The following is a 23,583-nucleotide window of genomic DNA, read 5'->3' as shown; positions in this document are numbered from 1 at the left end:
TTTAACTCGGGGGAGCTGTCTCATAAGCCACTCTCTTAACTACTCCGCAATGTTGCCTCTAACTGAGCAAGAAGCTCCCGGAAACATTGTAGATCATTCAAAAGATTGGAAATAAATGTTCACCATCAATGTAAACCAGTTCACACAGTAATACTATGTAGCTTTTAAAGGGTGGGTCTCAGGCCTGGTACCACCTCTGAGGAGGCTCCAGCAATACATAGGGGAGGCTTATATTTTGGTTCTTATAACAAGTAGGGGTGACTTCAGAAATTTAGTGGGTCAGTGCCACTAGAATACTACATATGCAAGTAAAACAAAAGGCTGAATGACACTATGTAATTTCTGTGGTTACATATATTCACTTACTAGATTCCATCTGAAGAACTGTTTGCACAAAGAGGCACAAAGGTATTCACTGACAAGCTGTTTGTAATAAGGGAAAATGGAAACAACCCAAACGCCCAAAATCAGATAAATAAAATACTGTACATCCACACCATGGAGCGTTATGCAGCGGTCACAAAGAACAATGTAGAACTGACACTGTACATCTACACGGACTGACAGGAAACTTTTAAATGACACTGAGTGAAAAAGCAAGCTGCCGAAAAATACATATCGTTAAATAAACCACTAAAAACCATTTTTTTGTGCATAAAGGTTCCTAACATAGCTTTACTGTGCAATTAAACCATTTATCAATATAAAATTATATTGAACAAGTACCTTAAAGCTTTTACTCTGACTTTTCCAGCTTAAAAATAGGGTAACTTCTCTTACTATAAAATGCATTTTGGGAAAGCATGATTTAAAGTATTTCATTTTTCCTCCAAAACACGGAGTTGCTCATTTTTTGGTTTAACCGTGTTTTACCTCTCTTCTTCCATAACAGAGTCTTCTTTGCCAGGCATTTCTGATGTGTTGTCATACATGAGTTTGTGAGTTTCAATGAAGTTTTTCTGTAAGGCAGACATCTGAGCCATGATCTTCTGGCGATGTAGCCTAGCAGCTTCTGCTTTCCTTTTTCGCTCTGCCTTTTCTTTATCGTGAGTAATCTAGGTATTAAGAAACCACAAAAATTGGGCAAAATCCACTGTTAAAATTTATACATGCCAAGTCAATCACAAAAGTACAAATACTGTATGACACGACTATTATAAAAACTTAAGAAAAGCTTTATACACAGAAAGGAACAATCTTTTAAGATTACTAGGGATGGGAGGAGGGGTGAGAGGAAATCAATAACTAGATACTACATAAGTACTAACTTTGGTGAAGGGAAAGACAATACACAATATCTGGGAAGTCGGCACAACTTGACCAAGGCAAAGTCATAGACACTTCCTAGATACATCTAAACACCTTGAGAGACTGAGTTGCTGGGGCTGAGGGCTGGGGACTACGGTCTTGGGGGATGTCTAGGTCCACTGGCATAACATAGCTCATAAAGAAACTATTCTACATGCTACTTTGGGGAGTAGAGTCTAGGGTCTTAAAAGCTTGTAAGAGGCCATCAAAGATACATCTACTGGTGCCATCCCATTCAGAGCAAAGGAGAATGAACAAAACCAAAGACACAAGGAAAATATTAGTCAACGCCTAAAGGACCACATGAACCACAGCCTCCACCAGCCTGAGCTCAGAAGAACTAGATGGTGCCTGGCTACCACCACCGACTGCTCTGACAGGGATCACAATAAAGGATCCGAGACAGAGTAGGAGAAAAATGTAGAACAAAATTCAAATTCACACACACACAAAAAAAGACCAGACTTACTGGTCTGACAGAGACTGGAGGAATCCCCGAAATTCTGGCCCCGGGACACCCTACTAAATCAGAACTGAAGCCACTCCCAAAGTTTACTTTTCAGCTAAAGATCAGACAGGCTTATAAAACAAACAATAACGCACGTGAGAAATGTGCTTCTTACTTCAATCAAGTACAAGAGACCTAACGGGCAACACCTGCTCAAAAGGAACGATGAGAAGGCAGGAAGGGAAAGGAAAACTGGACATATGGACATGAGGAACCCGGGGTGGAAAGGAAGAGTGCTGACACATTGTGGGGATTGCAACCAATGTCACAAAACAATCTGTGTATAAATTTTTGAATGAGAAATTAATTTGTGCTGTAAACTTTCACATAGAGCCAAAAAAAATGATATATTCTGTTCAGTCAGAATTTCCCACAGTGAGATTCTGATAAAATTTGATTAGCCCACAAGTCAAATTAGCATTAGAGGCTACATAATATCATACAATTAACTGCTCATTTGGTTATTTCAAAAGTATAAAGTAAAAGGCCAGATACCTTAAATATCTAGTAAACTTCCTTTATACTCAATGTAGGTACATTAAAAAGTAACACTACGTAAAACTAAATTTTGAAATCGTTTGTCAATTAATCATTGACAGTTGATCAATTTAAAGCAACTTGCTGTCTAACAGTTACTACTAAATGTGCTGTTAAGACTGAGAAATTTAACAATATTATTGAGATGTATTTGGTACCTTTTTATTTTCCATTCTAACTTAAGTTCAGTGATTTTCTCTTAGGAAGGACATTTAATAACCACAAGTAATAATTTCTAATAATTTTATGATTACAATCATAAACACCTGATTCATTATATTACAGAAATTCATAACCTAAATATTAACTGCATTTCATTAAATCTAAGATGTTCATTACCTTACATTCCACTAAGAATGCTACTTAAACTATGAGAAGCCATTGATTTTAAGACACAAAACCAATTTCAAAGACATTTAAATATTTTAAAAATTAATGAAATGTGGGATTTCCAATGGAGGTCCACTGTACCTCAATTTCATCTGCTTTTGTAGAATACGTAAATGTAAATAACTATCTGTCAAGTACCACTAATCCCTGTGACACGGAACCATAGTGAACAAAAGGGAAAGGGCAGATCCTATGTACTTTACAACAAACAGGTTTCTCCTAACAAAAAGAAGCAGCTCTCTTATACCTGTAAAGTTCAAAGACAGAGGATGAATATCACTATTATTATATCATTATTACCTCATCACTCTTAATAGATTCTGATCCTGATGTAGTTGCTACAATTAAACAAGATTTCTCTCTCAATCGCTTGACCGTGTCAAACATCTGTGAAAAGAAAATGAAATGCTCAGAGAAGATTTGGTTAGATTGACCAGGAAGAGAAAAATCCATTAATCTGATTTTGTCACCACTTCCCTGATCAAATCTCTGACTTAAACTACTTCAGTGTATGGGGAGAAAAAGTAACCCTGGCTGTGACAAACACCCTCCCTAGTTGGTCAGCAGTGCTGCTGAGGAGGCGGTCAATGGGAGCACCTCAGCTGACTGAGTCTACAGTTAGGAGCACGTGGATACTGACAGAAGGTGGTGCACAGGCAGTCAGCTACAAACGCCTTCATCAAATGGTGGTGTTTGTCAAGGAAAAAAGCTACAACTCATCATTCAAAGGCTTCTGAAGATATACTGGTACATTAAAATGGCAATGAAAAATTTCAAAATATAGAAAGGGAAAATTTTAAGACAAATAAACCTAATTTTGAGAACTGTTTGAAACATTTTGTAATAATGAAGAATATTTCTGTTTTAGAGAGATTTGCCAGAAGGGAAAAATGCCTTAGTCCAGAGTTCACTTGCCTGAAACATTTTTAAAAATTTAAGGTAACATTTTTCGTGCAAAGAACATGAAGACAAAGATACAAAATGGACAGTGTTTTCAGTCCCTACTCCCTGCTTTCAGTCCCTCCCCAAGAGGCAACTATTGCTAAAGATTATAAAAACTTCTTTCTAGGAAAACAAAAAGATCATATGTAAATAAAATAAATTAAACTATGAGAAGTCTTGATTTTAAGACTTAACTCAATTTCAAAGATATTAAAATATTTTAAAAATTAATGAAAGATGGGGTTTCCAGTGCACCTCCACCACACATCAATTTCCTCTGCTTTTGTAAAATACATAAATGTGAATAACTGTCAAGTCCCACTCATCCCTATGATATATAACCATAACTTTATAGTCATGTTTATATATATTCACACTGATGTATATTATCATAGTAGGATAAAAGAAATCCTACTATACAGTAATACTCTTTCATACCTCCCTTTTTCAATTAATCATATATCTTGGGAGATCTTTCCACATCATTTTTTTTTTTTTTTAACAAACGCCAAGGCTTCAGCAATAGAATGGTACAGCCACAAAGCTTATTTGTACTATGAAGGAACTTCAGTCTCATGCAGAAAAATCTCCTGCAAGGAACACTTACAACACAGCTTTATATTAAGTCTTTGAGTAATTACTTAATGTTTGTGAGAGCAGACACTTATGTATGCTTTCGATATATTCTGGTGATCAATTCTGGTATCCTAGTAATAGAAAGTAAATCTATTATTAGATATTGTGCCTATAGGATATAAAATAGCTCAATTTATTTTCCTCATAAAGGTAGAATAATTACATACTTCTGTTTGTTTTATTTTTTAAATGATTATATTTAAACATTGTGTCTATAGGATACGAAATAGCTCAATTTATTTTCCTCACAAAGGTAGAATAATTATGTGCTTCTGTTTCTGTTTTATTTTTTAAATGACTAAATTTAACACAAACACTAAGTATTCATAAAATCTACTGCAACAGGAACTTGAATAATAATTAACATTATTATCTTATAGTTGCATATCCTATCATACCAAGTTTGCTTAAGGAGTCTTTCTGATTAAGTAGTAAAAGAGCTGACCTCTTGATGTATAAATCAGTACCATGAAATCCACTTGGTAAGAATGTAGAAAAATCATCACTACATACATTCTGATTATCAAAACAGTACCTACTGAAAATGTCAGAGTATTTTAATGAACACAGTGAGTAGGGAAGCTCCATAACCCCGGTTTTATGTTTCTATATAGAGGTTTTTCCATTAAAGTAGCATCCCTGGACTCTCCGACTAACCACCAATTCACTTCTCTCCAGAGGCACTGCCATCCACGCAATAGTTCAAGCTCAAAGTCATCTCTGATTCCTGGATTTCCCACATCCCTTCCATCAAATCTATCAGCAAGTCCTATAGGCTCTATCTTCAAAGTACACCTAAATCAGTCCAGCTTCTTGCCATCTGCGTCCCAGTCTCAGTCATGCTCATCTCTCACTGCAAGTTTCCAGGCTCTCACTCCTGTCCCCTACAGGCCATTTACCACACAGCAGCCAGTGATTTTCCAAAAATACAGATCAGATCGTGTCACTTAAAATTCTTCAGTGGTTTCCCTCTGTCCTCCAAATAAAATCCAGACACTTCACTCTGACCTACAAGGTCCTTCCGGCCTCATCGCCTACCTTTCTCTCTCTCCCTCATTACGTTTCAGTCACAATGGCCTTCTTTCTGGCCACCTTTGAGTTTTTGCACCTGCTGTTCCCTCTTCCTCGAAGGCCTTTCCAGATTCCCGTGAGAGTGTCTCCATGTCACTCAGGTCTCAGCTCAAATGTCACCTCCTGAGAGACCATCTCTGATTAACCATCTAAAGTAACCCTCCTTGTATTATCCTGATATTCTCTTATTTATTTGTTTATTGTCTGTATCTCAACTAGAACGTATCTCCTTGTCCTTCTTGTTCAGAGTGTAGAAGTGATCACGTCATTCAATACATATTTGGTTGAATAATGACACAAATGAATAAATTCTACCTTATTTAAAAAAAAAAAACCTCCGCAGGAACAGAAAAAATGTAGAAGATGAGCAGTAAATGATGAAATGATGAAAACCAGTTGTAAATGACTTTACAATTGAATATGCCAGTTTCATTTTAGAGACAAGCAAAGGATTCCTAAGTATTTAAGCCATGACAGGATCAGTTTACTTTTCTGGTTTACCTGGAGTATCCATGTTATCATGTCCTTTTGGCCTTCCAACTGGGGAATTCCTTTGAGTTTTTCCAAAAGCATTTGTATATTCTGAGCATTCATGGCTGAACTTCCCAATCCTTTTTTGAAATGCAGAAATGACATACCGAAAGTAAATATATATCTTCATAATTATGTACAAAACCTCTTCCTGTTGCCATCAATTCCGACTCACAGCGACTATACGGGACAGAGTAGAACTCCCCACAGGGTTTCCAAGGTTGTAATCTTTATGGATATATCTTCCACCACCACTACGTGAAAGCTACTCCTAATGATCCGTCTCTCACTTTTCCTCCACCCAGCTCACAATCTAATATAGAGAAACAAAGCTGCCCAGAGTATGGACGTGGGAGGTTTATGATGTCTTCAGAAATTTAAAAAGTATAGCATGTAAATAGAAAGCGAGGTGCTTTTCTCTCGACTATTCATGTTATCATCAATGTCCTTGGAATGTGTTTTGAAAAAAATTATCAACTATGAGCGTTTAAAATTAATCTAAACCTATCCTTTTCTTCTACGTTGAAAACAATGTAAAACAAACTCTTTAACATTCATTTAGACTCTGCAGTCATTTTCACCTCAGAAACATCCTTCTGCAGATGGATCAGTGATTGTTACCGCTGATGCTACAGCAAACGTTTGGTAAAACTGAGACAAGGAATGAAAGTGAGAAACAAACAACGTATGTGGCCAAAAAAGGAGACCACACAGTAGGTAGGGGATTAAAAAATATGTTTGTGTAGTGGAAAACATTAGTTAAAAACTAAAAATGCTAGGAAAAGATAGTTTAAGGGATTTGTACATTTTAAGGATTGATAGATTAAAACCTGAAAGAGCTAAACTTATTTCTTCTCCAAATTTTTTTTTAGTTGTACTTTAGATGAAGGTTTACAGAACAAATTGGTTTCTCATCAAACAGTACACACATTGTTCTACAATACTGGTTAACAACCCCACGACATGTCAACATTTTCCATTCTCAACCTTAGGTTCCCTATTACCAGCTTTCCTGTTCCCTCCTGCCTTCCAGTCCCTGCCCCAGGGCTCGTGCGTCCCTTTAGTCTTGTTGTTTCATGGGCCTGTTCAATCTTTGGCTGAAGGGTGAACTTCAGGAGTGGCCTCGTTACTGAGCTGAAAGGGTGTCCAGGGGCCACACTCTCAGGGTTTCTCCAGTCTCTGTAAGGTCAGCAAGTCTGGTCTTTCTGAGTTAGAATTTTGTTCTACATTTATCTCCACCTCTGTCTGGGGACCCTCTACTGTGATCCCTGTCAGAGCAGTCAGTAGTGGTAGCTGGGCACCATCACGTTATACTGGACTCAGTCTGGTGGAGGCCATGGCAGGTGTGGTCCATTAGTCCTTTGGACTAATCTTCCCCTTGTATCTTTAGTTTTCTGCATTCTTCCTTGCTCCCGAAGGGGTGAGACCAATGGAGTATTCTAGATGGCCACTCACTGGCTTTTAAGACCCCAGATGCTACTCACCAAAGTAGACTGTACAACATTTTCTTTACAAACTATGTTATGCCAATTGAGCTAGATGTTCCCCAAGGTCATGGTCCCCAAAGCCCTCAGCCCAGCAATTCCATCCCTCAGGGAGTCTGGATGTGTCTATGGAGCTATCATGACCTTGCCTTGTACAGGCTGTGCAGGCTTCCCCAGTACTGTATACTGTCTTACCTTTCATCAAAGTTTCCACTTATCTATTGTCTATTAAATGTTTTTCTATCCCCGCCCCTCCTCTCCCTCATAACCATCAGATTGTTTCTTTTTGTGTGTAAGCCTTTTCATGAGTTTTTACAGTAGTGGTCTCATATAATATCTGCCCTTTTGTGATTGATTTATTTCAGTCAGCATAATGCCCTCCAGATTCGTCCACGTTATGAAATGCTTCACAGATTCATCATTGTTCTTTATCGTTGCATAGTACTCCACTGTGCGTATGTACCACAGTTTGCTTATCCACTCATCTGTTGATGAGCATCTACGTTGTTTCCATCTTTTTGCTACTGTGAACAATGCTGGAATGAACATGGGTGTGCATATGTCTATTCAAGTGACAACTCTTATTTCTCTAAGATATATTCCTAGGAGTGGGATTGCTGGATCATATGGTATTTCTATTTCTAGCTTTCTAAGGAAGCGCCATACCGTTTTCCTGAATGGCTGTATCACGTTGCATTCCCACCAGCAGCGCATAAGAGTTCTAATCTCCCCCCGCAGCCTCTCCAACATTTGTTATTTCCTGCTTTATTGATTCCTGCCAGTAATACCAGTGTGAGATGGTATCTCATTGTGGTTTTGATTTGCATTTCTCTAAGGCTAGAGGTCATGAGCATTTCCTCCTGTGTCTGTTGGCTGCTTGAAAGTCTTCTCTGGTGCAGTGTCTGTTCATTTCCTCTGCTCATTTTTTTAATCGGACTATTTGTCTTTTTATTGTAGAGGTGTTGGATTTTCTCGTAGATTTTAGAGATTAGACCTTTGTCGGCTTTGTAATAGCCAAAAGTTTTTTCCCAGTCTGCAGGTACTCTTTTTACTCTTTTAGTAAAGTCTTTTGATGAGCATTTAATTTTTAGAAAATCTCAGCTATCCAGCTTATCCTCTGGAGCTTATGTGTTGGTTGTGGTTTGTATCCTGTTAATGCCGTGTGTTAAGGCCTCTAGCGTTGATCCTATTTTTTCTTCTATGAACTTCCTGGTTTTTGGCTTTATATTCAGGTCTTTGATCCATTTTGAAATTAGTTTTCGTATGTGGTGTGAGGTATGGGTCCTGTTTCATTTTTTTGCAGATGGACATCCAGTTTTGCCAGCTCCATTTCTTAAAAAGACTGTCTTTCCCCCATTTGATGGACTTTGGGCCCTTGTCAAAGATCAGGTGATCACAGGTGGATGGATTTATACCTGGTTTCTCAATTCTGTTCCATTGGTCAATAGATCTGTTGTACCAGTACCAGGCTATTTTGACTACTGTAGCTGTATAGCTGGTTCTGAGGTCAGATAGTGTGAGTCCTCCTACTTTATTCTTCTTCTTCAATAGTGCTTTATCTGGGGCTTCTTCCCTTTCCATATAAAGTTAATGACATGTTTTTCCATCTCTTTAAAGAATCTTGTTGGTATCTGGATCAGTACTGCATCGTATTTGTAAATTTGTTATCTTCACAATGTTGAGTCTACGTATCCATAAGCATGGTACGTTTTTCCATTTATGTAGATCTCTTTTGCTTTCTTGTAGTAATATTTTGTAGTTTTCTTTGCACAGGTCTTTTACATCCCTGGTTAGATTTATTCCCAAGTATTTTCTTTTTTTAGGGGCTATTACAAATGGTATTGTTTTCCTGATTTCCTTGTCATCGTTCTCTTTACTGGTGTATAGGAATCCAACTGATTTTTGTATGTTGACCTTGTATCCTGCTACTCTGTTGAATCTTTCTATTAGTTCTTGTAGTTTTCTCAGGGAGTCTTTTGGGTTTTCTATGTATAATAATCATATCATCAGTAAATAGGGACAGTTTAACTTCTTCATAACCAATTTGGATGCTCTTTATTTCTGTTTCTTGCCTTATTGCTCCAGCTAAGACTTCCAACACAATGTTACATAGGAGTGGTGATAAAGGGCATCCTTGTCTTGTTCCTGTTCTCAAAGGGAATGTTTTTAGGCTCTTCCCATTAAGAATGATGTTGTTGCTGTTGGTTCTCCATATATGTCCTTTATTATGTTAAGAAATTTTCCTTCTATACCTATCTTACTTAGAGTTTTTATCAGGAATGGGTGTTCAACTTTGTTGAATGCCTTTTCTCTGTTGATTGAGATGATCACGTGATTTGTTTCTTTCTTTTATGTGGTGGATTAAGTTGATTGATTTTCTAATGTTGAACCATCTTTGCATACCTGGTATGAATCCTACTTGGTCGTGCTATGTTAATTTTTTGATATGATGTTGAATTCTATTGGCTAGAATTTTGTTGAGAATTTTTTCATCTATATTCATGAGAGATACTGTCGGTAATTTCCTTTTTTTGTGGTGCCTTTGCCTGGTTTTGGTGTCAGGTTATGCTGGCTTCATAGAATGAATTCAGAAGTATCACTTCCTTTTCTGTGTTCTGAAATAGTTTGAGTAGTACTGGTGTAAAGCTCTCTGAATGTTTGGTAGAATTCTCCAGTAAAGCCATCTGTGCCAGGGTCTTTTTTTTTGTTGGGAGTTTTTTTTTTATTACCTTTTCAAGCTCTTCTCTTGTTATGGGTCTGTTCAGATTTTCAACATCATTTTGTGTTAGTTTGGGTGGGTACTGTGTTTCTAGAAATTTGTCCATTTCCTCTAGATTTTCAAATTTGTTCTAGTATAGTTTTTCATAATATTCTGTTATGATCCTTTTGCATTTCAGTTGGGCCTGTTGTAATGTCCCCCGTTTAATTTCTTATTCGGGTTATTTGAGTCCTCTCCTGTTTTTCTTTTGTCAGTTTGGCTAGTGGTTTGTTGATTTTGTTGATCCTTTCGAGGAACTAACTTTTGGTTTTGTTGATTATCTTTCTATTGTTTTTCTATTCTCTATTTCATTTATTTCTGCTCTGATCTTTATTATTTCCTTTCTTCTGGTGGGTATGGGCTTCTTTTGCAGTTCTCTTTCTATATGTTCAAGTTGAGTAGCTAATGTTTTGATTTTGTCCCTTTCTTCTTTTTAAATGTGTGCATCTATTGCTATAAATTGACCTCTGAGGATGGCCTTTGGTGTGTCCCAAATGTTTTGGTATGATGCGTTTTCATTTTCATTTGATTCTAGGAATTTTTTTATTCCATCTTCGATGTCTTCTATTACCCTGTGGTTTTTAAGCAGGGCGTTATTCAGTTACCATGCTATTGATTTTTTTCCCTTACTCTTCCTGTTGTTAATTTCTACTTTGATGGCATTGTGGTCAGAAAAGATACTCTGTATTATCTCAAAGTTTTGGATTTTGTTGAGGGTTGCACTGTGGCCTAAGATGTTGTCTATTCTGGAGAACCTTTTATGTGCGTTGGAAAAGAATGTGTACTTTGCAGCTGTTGGGTGGAGTGTTCTATATATGTCTATGAGGTCAAGTTGGCTGACTGTGCTCTTTAGCTCTTCTGTATCTTTGTTGAGATTCTTTCTGGATATTCTGTCCTTTACCAAGAGTGGTGTGTTGAAGTCTCCACTATTATTGTGGAACTGTCAATTTCTCTTGTCAGTACCGTTAGAGTTTGTTTTATGTATTTTGGAGCCCTGTCATTGGGTGCGTAGATGTTTATTATGGTTAAGTCTTCATGATGGATGTCCCTTTAATCATTATATAGTGCCCTTCTTTCTCTTTTACAGTGGATTTTGTTTTAAAGTCTATTTTATCTGGCATTAGTATTGCCACTCCTGCTCCTTTTGGTAGTTATTTGCTTGATTTATTTTTTCCATCCTTTGATTTTTGATAAATTTACATCTTTGTTTCTAAGGTGTATCTCTTGTCGACAGCATATTGATGGTGTCTTAGTCATCTAGTGCTGCTATAACAGAAATACCACAAGTGGATGGCTTTAACAAAGAAAAGTTTATTTTCTCACAGTAAAATAGACTAAAAGTCTGAATTCAGGGTGTCAGTTCCAGGGGAAACCTTTCTCTCTCTGTTGGCTCTAGAGGAAGGTCCTTGTCCTCAATCTTCCCCTGGTTGAGCAGCTTCTCAGGCGCAGGGACCCCAGGTCCAAAGGATGCGCTCTGCTCCTGGTGCTGCTTTCTTGGTGGTATGAGGTCCCCAACCCTCTGCTTGCTTCTCTTTCCTTTTATCTCCTAAGAGAAAAAAGGTGGTGCAGGCCACAGCCCAGGGAAATTCCCTTTACATTGGATCAGGAGGTGACCTGAGTAAGGGTGGTGTTACAATCCCACCCTAATCCTCTTAATATAAAATTACAATAACAAAATGGAGGACAACTACACAATACTGGGAATCATGGCCTAACCAAATTGATACACACATTTTTGGGGGGACATAATTCAATCCATGACAGATGGATTCTGTTTTTTTATTCATTCTCTCACTCTGTGTCTCTTTATGGGTACATTTAGGCCATCTACATTCAGTGCAATTATTGATAGGTGTGAGTTTATTGCTGTCATTTTGCAGTGCTTATCTTTTGTGGTGCTAACATTTTATTTGTTCCTCTTACTATGCTGAGTTCCTTTTGTTTGTGGATTTCTTTTTCATTTCTTTTGTTTTTATTGAGACTTTATGTTTTCTTCTTTATTTTGATGAGTAGGTTTGTTAACTTTCTTTGTGGTTACCTTGAAATTTACCCTTATCTTCCTAGGTTTGAACCAGTCTATTATTACTTGGTATCACCTTGCCTTCCTCTCCATTAGAAAGTTCTATACCTACACCATTTATTCCCTCTTTTATTGTTCTGACATTCTTGTCATTTACAGATTAACCTCTCTGGTTCCCTCTTGCAATTCTTTTGGTTTGGGATAGTCCTTGAGAGTTCATTTCCTACATTGATATCTGGCTGGTACAACCTTGCGTCCTAGATTCAGGTTATGGTCTGATTTTGTTTGTTCTCAGACAGAAGGACTCCTTTTAAAAATTCTTGTAGGTTTCGTTTGGTTTTTACATATTCCCTTAAGTTCTATTTATCTGGAAATATCCTAATTTCACCATCATATCTGAGGGGAAGTTTTGCAGGATGGTTGGCAGTTTTTTTCTTTCAAGGTTTTATATATGTCACCCCATTGCCTTCTTGCCTGCATGGTTTCTGCCAAGTAATCAGAGCTTAGTCTTATTGTTTCTCCTTTGTATGTGACTTTTTGCTTTCCTTGAGCTTCTCTCAGGATGTTTTCTTTGTCTTTGGTTTTAGTGAGTGTGGTTATGATATGCCTTGGAGTTTCTCATTTGGGGTCTATCCTATATGGGGTTCGTTGAGCTTCTTGGATGGTTAGCTTTTCATCATTCATGATATCAAGGAAGTTTTCTGTCAGCAATTCTTCAATGATCCTCTCTGTGTTTTCCATTTTCTCTCCCTGTTCTGGAACTCCTATCACTCACAAATTTTTGCTTTTGATTGTACCCCACATAATTCTCACGGTTTCCTCATTTTTCTTCACTCTTTTTTCTGATTTTTTTCCTCAAACAGAGTTGTATCTGAGTGTTTGTCTTCAATTTCACTGATCCTGTCTTCTATCATTTCAAAGCTGCTCCTCAGCCCTTCTCTGACACTATCCATTTCTGAAATCTTATCTTTTGGATTTCTAACTGTTGTTTTTGTATGATTTTTAGTTGTGAATTTATTCTGGCATTTTGATCCTGTATTATTTTCCTGAATTCTTCCATTTGTCTGTATTTTCCATGAATTTGTCTGCCTCTTTCATAAATTAATCTATTTTTTCCTCATTTTTATCTGCTTTTTGCTTCAACTCTTGGATAGCTCTGAATATTAGAGATTTGAATTCCCTGTCAGGTAGTTCTAATGCCTTTTCTTCTACTGGAAAATCATCTGGTGTTTTATTTTGGACATCTACTGGAACCATCCTGTCCTGCTTTTTTTATATATTTTGATATTGTCTGCTGTCTTCGGGACATTGAGTAGTTATTTTCTTCATTTCTTGATTGCAGATTTGTTTGTTTGTTGGTTTTATTGGTTATGTCTGAGCAGGCGGGATGTGCGTTCTTTTTCATTTGCTCGTCTGTAGTTGTGATACTTTTCACCTCCTTGTCTAATGGGCAGGGCCAGTCACTCAGCTATGGTGCAGCAGGGCAGGAGCTGAAGGAAAGGCACTAGGATGGGTCATCTGTGACATGTACTAGGGGCGACAGGGCAGGCCAGGAATTAGTGCTGGGCATGACTTAGTCCATGCCTGTGCTTTTTTTGTGCTATTTGGAGGTGTGATGTTCAGCACACAGTGCAGGTAGGCAGGAAAGGGCAGGGAGGTTGTGATGTATGGAGCTAATACGAATATACGAAAGAGGAGAAAGAAACAGGACCCAAAAACAAACAAAGAAAAAAAAGAGTGCAAAGGGAGCTTGCTGTTGCAGTGGAGAGATAAGAAACCAAAAGAAAAGAGTTAAACTTTTGATTACATGTTGGTAATAAACTAAAATTTCTGAAAAATGATACTGAAACATACTTGAAGCCTTATGGTAAAAGTCAAATGTCACTTCTTCTTCAGGAGCTTTTTGAAGTTGTTGCTGCTCTTCTAGTAAGCCCAATGCCAGAATATGAAATGCCTGAAAAAGAAAAATATGAAAAGATCTTTAAAATTGCACCTTTTTAGGAAAATATATTTTAAACTGAGATATAAAATTAAGTAATGTGATACAAATAAAAATGGGGACACAAGCAGTTCATAGAAGAAATGATGAAAACAAAAAAGGAAAGATTTTAAACTTCACAAAGAAATGGAGACTATAACAAAAAAAAAACTCTATTTTCACTTATTAGAGTAGCAAAAATTTTGAAGTTTAGTAACACAGGCATGGCAAAGGCTTTAGGGAGCAGGGTCTTTTCACCACACTGGTGATGGGAAAGAAAACTGGTATATCACTTTTAGAGGCCAATTTGACAATACCTATCAAACGTGTAAAGGTATAGATCCAGTGCTAGGAATTGGTATGATAGATTTAAGAATGCAAAAATATTTGTTCAAGGATGTTCATTTTAGTGTTCTTTGCTATAGCAAAGACCTAAGAACAACCTGAATGTTTATTAGTAGGAGACTGGTAAAATGCACTATGCTAAATCCATACATGGAATATGCAGCCATCAAGAACAATGTGCCAATGTGGAATGACCTCCAGACACATGAAACCTCCAGTAGTGCTTATCTCCTAGTGAGGACCCTGGGAGGAGGGGAAGAAATTGTAACTTTTTATTTAAAATATGTCCTTATGGTTTGAATTTTTTTTACTGAATGTATCACTTTTATAACAAAATTGAGATACATGTACATCATGGCACTATCCACAGCTTTGCATAATGACAATACCCAGGAAAAAAGGAAATTTATTTAGGCAAGTACTAAATAAATATTCAGTTAGAGCTACCACAATGTGTCTTAGGTAATTTATCTATAACAACACCAAGAAAAAGAAGCTGCTCCCACCTAATGAGCTAATTCTCAAAACAACTCTATGTAATAATTACACTTAAGCCCATTTTACCAATGAGGAAATTATTACTTGCTCCAAAATAGAACGTGGGGGAACCCAGGATTCAAGCCTAACCCTGTCTACCTTCAAAACCTGTATTATATTGATCCTCATAAACAAACACAAAAAAACTGTCGTCATTAAGTCGATTCTGATTCACAGCAACCCTACAGGACACAGTATAACTGCCTCATAGGGTTTCCAAGGAGCGGCTGGTAGAGTCAAACAGTAGACCTTTTGGTTAGCAGCTGAGGTCTTAACCACTGAGCCACCAACGCCTCTCCCTCATAACACATGTGAAATAAAAAAATACAAAAAAATCACAATGTAATAATGACATGCCAATTTATTATCAGAATGAGCAGGTCTTTTTTTGGCTTTTTTAAAAATATAAATTTTTCCCAAGAGCAAGGGCATTAAAAACATGAGACTTGGTCACTAGAGAAATTTATACCATGTCAAAGCAATTTTTAACGACCTCTAGAGGTCTCAGGTACTCTAGATGTAGCTCTGACTGAAGTTAGAAAGCTGTACCAGGGAACTTCTCCAGATCCCTAAAAACTCTAGGACTCAAAATAGAGGAAATATTCCAGGTATACATACCATTTGGAGCATCCCTTCAGTCCACAAGTTAGATTCTGTGTCTACTGCCCGCTCAAATATGGTCCTGAGAATATACATCATGATATCACAGTTGAGCAGATTAACGACTTTGCTGAAAGCAGGGCAGAACTCAGGAGGTGGTGGTGGTGGCAAAGCTGTGGGAGAGGGGGTGTAGGTAATGAGAGAAGAGACAACATGTGGATGTTTTTTATTTCTGTTATCCTACTACACACTAAACTGCAAATGCGAAACCCACAGAGTACATGCAAAACGATACACCATTTTTGCTATTTTTGTTGTCGTTAGGTGCCATTGAGTTGGTCCCAACTCATACCAACCTCACATACAACGAAATGAAACACTGCCTGGTCCTGTGCTATCCTCACAACTGTTGCTATGCTTGAGCCATTGTTGCAGCCATGCTGTCAATCCATCTCGTTGAGGGTCTTCCTCTTTTCCGCTGACCCTGTATTTTACCAAGCATGGTATTGTTCTCCAGGGATTGATCCCTATTGATAATATGTCCAAAGTATGTGAGACACGGTCTCACTACCCTTGCTTCTAAAGAGCATTCTGGCTGCACTTCTTCCAAGACAGACTTGTTCTTTCTTTTGGCTGTCCATGATATATTCAATATTCTTCGCCAACACCACAATTCAAAGGAATCAATTCTCCTTTGGTCTTCCTTATTCGCTGTCCAGCTTTCACAGAAATATGTGGCAACTGAAAATACCATGGCTTGGGTCAGGTGCACAATAGTCCTCAAGGTGACCTCTTTTTCTTTCAACACTTGAAAGAGGTCCTTTACAGCTGATTTGTCCAATGCAATGCATCTTTTGATTTCTTGACTGCTGCTTCCATGGGTGTTGATTGTGAACCTAAGTAAAAGGAAATTCTTGACAACCTCAGTCTTTTTTTAGTTTATCAGGATGTTGCTTATTAGTCCAGTTGTGAGGATTCTTATTTTCTTTATGTTGAGGTGTAATCCATACTGAAGGCCGTGGTCTTGGATCTTCATCAGTAAGCGCTTCTAGTCCTCTTCACTTTCAGCAAGCAAGGTTCTATCATCTGCATAACGCATTTTTTTATTGTGCTTTCAGTGAAAGTTTACAAATCAAGTCAGTCTCTCCTACAAAAACTTACACACACCTTGCTATATACTCCTAGTTACTCTCCCCGTAATGAGACAACACACGCCATCTCTTCACCGTGTATTTCCATGTCAATTTAGCCAGTTCCGTCCCCCTTGGCCTTCGTATCTCCCCTCCAGACAGGAGCTGCCCACCTAAAATCATGTGTTTACTTGATCCAAGAGGATCACTCCTCACTGGTATCATTTTCTATCTTCTACTCCAGTCTAATCCCTGTCTGAAGAGTTGGCTTTGGGAATGGTTCCTGTCTTGGACTAACAGAAGGTCTGGGGACCATGACCTCCAGGGTCCTTCTAGTCTCAGTCAGACTCATTAAGTCTAATCTTTTCATGAGAATTTGGGGTCTGCATCCCACTGTTCTGCTCCTTCAGGGTTTCTCTGTGGTGTTCCCTGTCATGGCAGTCATCGGTTGTAGCAGGGCACCATCTAGTTCTTCTGGTCTCAGGCTGATGTAGTCTCTGATTTATGTGGCCCTTTCTGTCTCTTGGACTCATAATTACCCTGTGACTTTGGTGTTCTTCATTCTCCTCTGCTCCAGGTGGGCTGAGACCAATTGATGCACCTTAGATGGCCACTTGCTAATGTTTAAGACCCCAGATGCCACTCTCCAAAATGGGATGCAGAGTGTTTTCTTAATAGATTTTATTATGCCAGTTGACCTAGATGTCCTCTGAAACCATGGTCCCCATATCCCGGTCTCTGCTATGCTGGCCTTCGAAGTGTTCAGTTTATTCAGGAAACTTCTTTGCTTTTGGTTTAGTCCAGTTGTGCTGACCTCCACTGTATTGTGTGTTGTCCATTCCTTCACCTAAATTAGTTCTTGTCTACTATCTAATTAGTGAAAAACCTTCTCCCTCTCTCCCTTCTTCCCCCCTCTAATAACCATCAAAGAATATTTTCTTCTCGGTTTAAACTATTTCTTGAGTTCTTACAGTAGTGGTCTCATATAATATTTACCGTTTTGCAACTGACTAATTGCACTCAGCATAATGCCTTCCAGATTCCTCCACGTTATGAAATGATTCCCGGTTTCATTGTTGTTCTTTATCAATGTGTAGTATTCCATTGTGTGAATATGCCATAATTTATTTATCCATTCATCTGTTGATGTGCACCTTGGTTGCTTCCATCTTTTTGCTATTGTAAACAGTGCTGTAATGAACATGGGTGTGCATATATCTGTTCATGTGACAGCTCTTATTTCTCTAGGATATATTCCAAGGAGCGGGATTGCTGGATTGTATGGTAGTTCTATTTCTAGCTTTTTAGGGACACGCCAAATCGATTTCAAAAGTGGATGTACCAGTTTACATTCCCACCAGCAGTGTATAAGTGTTCCAGTCTCTCCACAACCTCTCCAACATTTATTGTTTTGTGTTTTTTGGATTAATGCCAGCCTTGGTGGAGTGAGAAGGAATTTCACTGTAGTTTTGATTTGCATTTCTCTAATGGCTAATGAGGAAACCCTGGTGGTGTACTGGTTAAATGCTACGGCTGCTAACCAAAGGGGTGGCAGTTCGAATCCACCAGGCACTCCTTGGAAACTCTATGGGGCAGTTCTACTCTGTCCTATAGGGTCGCTATGAGTCGAAATTCACTCAACAGCACTGGGTTTGGGTTTTGGGTAATGGCTAATGATATGAGCATTTCCTCATGTATCTGTTAGCAGCATGAATGTCTTCTTTAGTGAAGTGACTGTTCATATCCTTGGCCCAATTTAATTGTGTTGTCTTTTTGTTGTTGAGTTTTTGCAGTAACATGTAGATTTTAGAGATCAGCCGCTGATCAGAAATGTCATCGCTAAAAACTTTTCCCAATCTGTAGATAACTTTATTATTCTTTTGCTGAAGTCTTTGGATGAGCATAGGTGTTTGACTTTTAGGAGCTCCCAGTTATCTAACTTCTCTTCTGGTGTTTGCACATTTCTTGCAATGTTTTATATACTGTTTATGCCATGTATTAGGGTTCCTAGTGTTGTCTCTACTTTTTCTTCCATAATCTTTATCGTTTTAGATTTTATATTTAGGTCTTTGATCCATTTTGAGTTCATTTTTGTGCATGGTGTGAGGTATGGGTCTTGTTTCATTTTTTTGCAGATAGATATCCACTTATGCCAGCACCATTTGTTAGAGAGTCTTTTCCCCATTTAACAGACTTTGGTCCTTTGTCAAATATCTGCTGCTCATGTGTGGATGGATTTTTATCTGGATTCTCAATTCTGTTCCATTGGTCTATGTATCTGCTATTGTACCAGTACCAGGCTGTTTTGACTGCTATGGCGGTATAATATGTTCTAAAATCAGGTGGTGTGAGGCCTCCCACTTTGTTCTTCTTTTTCAGTAGTGCTTTACTTACCCAGGGTCTCTTTCCCTTCCATACGAAGTTGGTGATTTGTTTCTCCATCTCATTAAAAAGTGTCCCTTGTATTTGGATCGGGATTGCATTGTATTTATAGATCGCTTTGGGCAGAATAGACATTTTAACAATGTTGAGTCTTCCTAACCACGAGCAAGGTATGTTTTTCTACTTATGTAAGTCTCTTTTGGTTTTTTGAAGTAGTGCCTTATAGTTTTCTTTGTATCGGTCTTTTACATCTCTGGTTAGATTTATTCCTAAATATTTTATCCTCTTAGGGGCTATTGTAAATGGTACTGATTTGGTGATTTCCTCTTCGATGCTCTCTTTGTTGGTGCGGAGGAATCCAAATGATTTATGTATGTCTATCTTGTATCCTGATACTCTGCTAAACTCTATTAGTTTCAGTAGTTTTTTTGAGGGTTCATTAGGTTTTTCTGTGTATAAGATCATGTCATCTGTAAAGAGAGATATTTTACTTCATCTTTGCTAAACTGGATGTCCTTTATTTCCTTATCTAGCCTAACTGCTCTGTCTAGGACCTCATGTACAATGTTGAATAAGACTGATGATAAAGGACATCCTTGACTGGTTCCTGTTCTCAGGGGGAATGCTTTCAGTCTCTCTCCATTTAGGATGATGTTGTCTGTTGGCTTTGTATATGATGGTCTTTATAATGTTCAGGAATTTTCCTTCGATTCCTATTTTGCTGAGAGTTTTTATCATGAATGGGTGTTAGACTTTGTCAAATGACTTTTCTGCATCAATTGATAAGATCACCTGGTTCTTGTCTTTTGTTTTATTTGTGATGGATTACATTGATTGTTTTTCTAATGTTGAAACCATCCCTGCGTACCTGGTATGAATCCCACTTGGTCAGGGTGAATTCTTTTTTTTGATATATTGTTGAATTCTATTGGCTAAAATTTTGTTGAGGATTTTTATGTTTAAGCTCATGAGGGATAGTGGTCTGTAGTTTTTTTTTGTGGAGTCTTTACCTGATTTTGGTATCAGGGTTATGCTGGCTTCATACAATGAGTTTGGGAGTATTCCATCCTTTTCTATGCTCTGAAATACCTTTAGTAGTAGTGGTGTTAACTCTTCTCTGAAAGTTTCGTGGAATTCTCCAGTGAAGCCGTCAGGACCAGGGCTTTTCTTTGTTTGGAGTATTTTAATTACTTTTTCAATCTCTTCTTTTGTTATGGGTTTATTTAGTTGTTCTGATTCTGTTTGTGTTAGTTTAGGTAGGTAGTGTGTTTCTAGAAATTGTCCATTTCCTCTAGGTTTTCAAATTTGTTAGAGTACATTTCATAGTACTCTGATTCATTTAATTTCAGTTGGGTCTGTTGTGATATCACCCATCTCATTTCTTATTTGGGTTATGTGCCTCCTCTCATGTTTTTCTTTTGTCAGTCTGGCCAATGGTTTATTGATTTTGTTAATCTTTTCAAAGAACCAGCTTTTGGTCTTGTTAATTCTTTCAATTGTTTTTCTGTTCTCTATTTCATTTAATTCTGCTCTAATTTTTATTATTTGTTTTCTTCTGGTGCCTGAAGATTTCTTTTGTTGTTCTCCTTCTATTTGTTCAAGTTGTAGGGATAGTTCTTTGACTTTGGCCCTTTCACCTTTTTGTATGCGTGCATTTATTGATATAAATTGACTCTGAGCACTGCTTTCACTGTGTCCCAAAGGTTCTGATAGGAAGTGTTTTCATTCTTGTTGGATTCTATGCATTTCTTTATTCTATCCTTAATTTGTTCTATAATCCAATCGTTTTTGAACAAGGTGTTGTTCAGATTCCATGTGTTTGATTTCTTGCCCCTGATTTTTCTGTTACCGACTTCTAGTTTTATGGCTTTATGGTCAGAGAAGATGCTTTGTGTTATTTCGATGTTTTAGATTCTGTTAAGGCTTGCTTTATGGGCTAATATGTGGTCTATTCTAGAGAGTGTTCCATGTGCGTTGGAAAAGAAAGTATACTTGGATGCTGTTTGGTGGAGTGTTCTGTATATGTCTATGAGGTCATGTTGGTTGATTGTGGCATTCAGCTCTCCTGTGTCTTTACTGAGCTTCTTCCTGGATGTTCTGTTCTTCACTGAGAGTGGTGTGTTGAAGCCTCCTACTATTATTGTAGAGCTACCTATCTCACTTTTCAATGCTGTTAAGAGTTTTTTCAATGTATCTTGCAGCCCTGTCACTGGGTGCATAAATATTTAATCTGGTAATGTCCTGCTGGTATTTTGTCCCTTTAATCATTATATAGTGTCCTTCCTTATCCTTTGTGGTAGGTTTAAGTTTGAAATCTGTTTTGTCAGAAATTAGTATAGCCACTCCTGCTCTTTTTTGATTGTTGTTTGCTTGATATATTTTTTCTATCATTTGAGTTTTTGTTTGTTTGTGTCTTTAAGTCTAAGGTGTCTCTCTTGTAAGCAGCATACAGACAATTATGTTTTTTAATCCATTCTGCCACTCTCTGTCTCTTTATTGGTGCATTTAGTCCATTTACATTCAGCGTGATTACAGATAAGTATTGATTTAGTGCTGTTATTTTGATGCCTTTTTTGTGTGTTGATAGTTTTATTTTTCCACTTTTTTTTTTTTTTTTTGCTGAGTAGTTTTTCTTTGTAAATTGTGTGTCTTTTTCACTGTAGTTTATTTTGGTTTTGCTGGGTCTTTTTCTTGTTTTTTATTTTGATGTGTAGGATTTGTAGTCTTCTTTGTGGTTACCTTAATATTTACTCCTATTTTTCTAAGTTTAAACCTAACTTGTATCTCCCTAGAGCGCCTTGACATCCTCTCCAGATGGAAGATCTATGCCTACTTTATTTAGTCCCTCTTTATTGATTTAATGTTGTCATCTTTTATATAATGACATCAGCGATTCCCCGTTTTGACCACTTTTTAAAATCTTGATTTATTTTTGTGATTTCCCTATCTGGGCTGACATGTGGTTGCTCTGTCCTGTGTTCTAGTGTTGGGTTGATATCTGATATTATTGATTTTCTAACCAAGGGATTCACTTCAGTATTTCTTTTAGTTTCGGTTTGGTTTTGAAAATTACCTAAATTCTGTTTATCTGTAAATATTTTAATTTCACCTTCAGATTTGAGAGACAGTTTTGCCGGATATATGATTCCTGGCTGGCAATTTTTTTTCCTCCAATGCTTTACATACATCATCCCGTTGCCTTCTTGCCTGTATGGTTTCTGCTGAGTAGTCCGAGCTTATTCTTATTGATTCTCCTTTGTAGGTGACTTTTCGCTTATCCCTGGCCGCTCCTAAAATTTGCTCTTTATCTTTGGTTTTGGCAAGTTTGATTATAATATGTCTTCATGACTTTCTTTTGGGATCTACCTTGTATGGGGTTCGATGAGCATCTTGGATAGATATCTTCTCATCTTTCACGATGTCAGGAAGTTTTCTGCCAACAAATCTTCAACAATTCTTTCTGTATTTTCTGTTATCCCTCCCTGTTCAGTATTCCAATCACTTGCGAGTTATTCTTCTTGATAGAGTTCCACATGATTCTTCATTTTTTAAAATTCTTTTATCTGATTTTTCTTTGGATATATTGTTGCCAAGTGTTTTATCTTCACTCTCACTAATTCTGCCTTCCACTTTCTCAATTCTTCTCCTCTGACTTTCTATCGAGTTGTCTAATCCTATAATTTTATTGTTAATCTTCTGCATTTGATTGCTGTCTCTGTGGATTCTTGCAGCTTAATAAATTTTTCATCATGTTCTTGAATAATCTTTTTCATTTCTTCAACTGCTTTATTTGTGTGTTCCTTGGCTTGTTCTGCGTTTTGCCTGATCTCATTCCTGATGTCTTGAAGATTTCTGTATATTAATCTTTTGCATTCTACATCTGGTAATTCCAGAAATAATCTTCATCCAGGAGAGTCCATGACTCTTTGTTTTGGGAGTTTGTTGAAGCAATCATGGTCTGCTTCTTTATGTCATTTGATATCAACTGTTGTCTCTGAGCCATCTATAAATAATTGTATTAATTTATGTTTGTTCACTGTGTCCTAGTTTCTTGCTTTGTTTTGTTTTGGTATACCCAAATAGGCTACTAGCATGAGCTAACTTGATTACTAGAATCTTTGAAGCACTAATGTGCTGTTACCAGATGGCTAGAGCTGTTACCAGGTATATGAGCTTAGGAGTCCTTTCACTATTCTTATAAAGATTCAGCTCAGGTGTCCTGATAGTCACCTCATATGTGGTGTAGGCTCTCACTTACCATCTTAGAGAAGCAGTGGTGATTGGTGTATGCACATGTTTCTGGTAGCAGCAGGGGGTCACACTCTGAGGAAGGCAGGGGCTGACAACCTTCCCCTGAGTGTCTGTGAGGAAGGCATGTCCCTGTTCTCTAGAGAGCTCCTGTGGGTGGGCTCTGCAGCTGTACCAT

The 23,583-nt window shown here is 37.6% G+C and overlaps 1 protein-coding gene across 1 annotated transcript in view; it reads right to left on the bottom strand.

Annotated features, from left to right (window-relative positions):
• The window catches only part of UBR1 (ubiquitin protein ligase E3 component n-recognin 1), a 156,925-nt gene that overhangs the window by 39,146 nt on the left and 94,196 nt on the right, over positions 1 to 23,583 (bottom strand). The window contains exons 25-29 of the mRNA XM_049899674.1: positions 15,664 to 15,818; positions 14,040 to 14,139; positions 5,894 to 6,003; positions 3,044 to 3,130; positions 874 to 1,055 (exon numbers count right to left, since the gene is read on the bottom strand). Coding sequence (XP_049755631.1) covers positions 874 to 1,055; positions 3,044 to 3,130; positions 5,894 to 6,003; positions 14,040 to 14,139; positions 15,664 to 15,818 — 634 coding nt within the window. The remainder of the gene's footprint in view (positions 1 to 873; positions 1,056 to 3,043; positions 3,131 to 5,893; positions 6,004 to 14,039; positions 14,140 to 15,663; positions 15,819 to 23,583) is intronic.

This window comes from Elephas maximus, chromosome 10, assembly GCF_024166365.1.
Source record: "Elephas maximus indicus isolate mEleMax1 chromosome 10, mEleMax1 primary haplotype, whole genome shotgun sequence".
NCBI classification, from domain to species: Eukaryota; Metazoa; Chordata; class Mammalia; order Proboscidea; family Elephantidae; genus Elephas; species Elephas maximus.
Note: the sequence above shows the minus strand (reverse complement) of the source record. Positions and strands in the feature narration are given on the sequence as shown.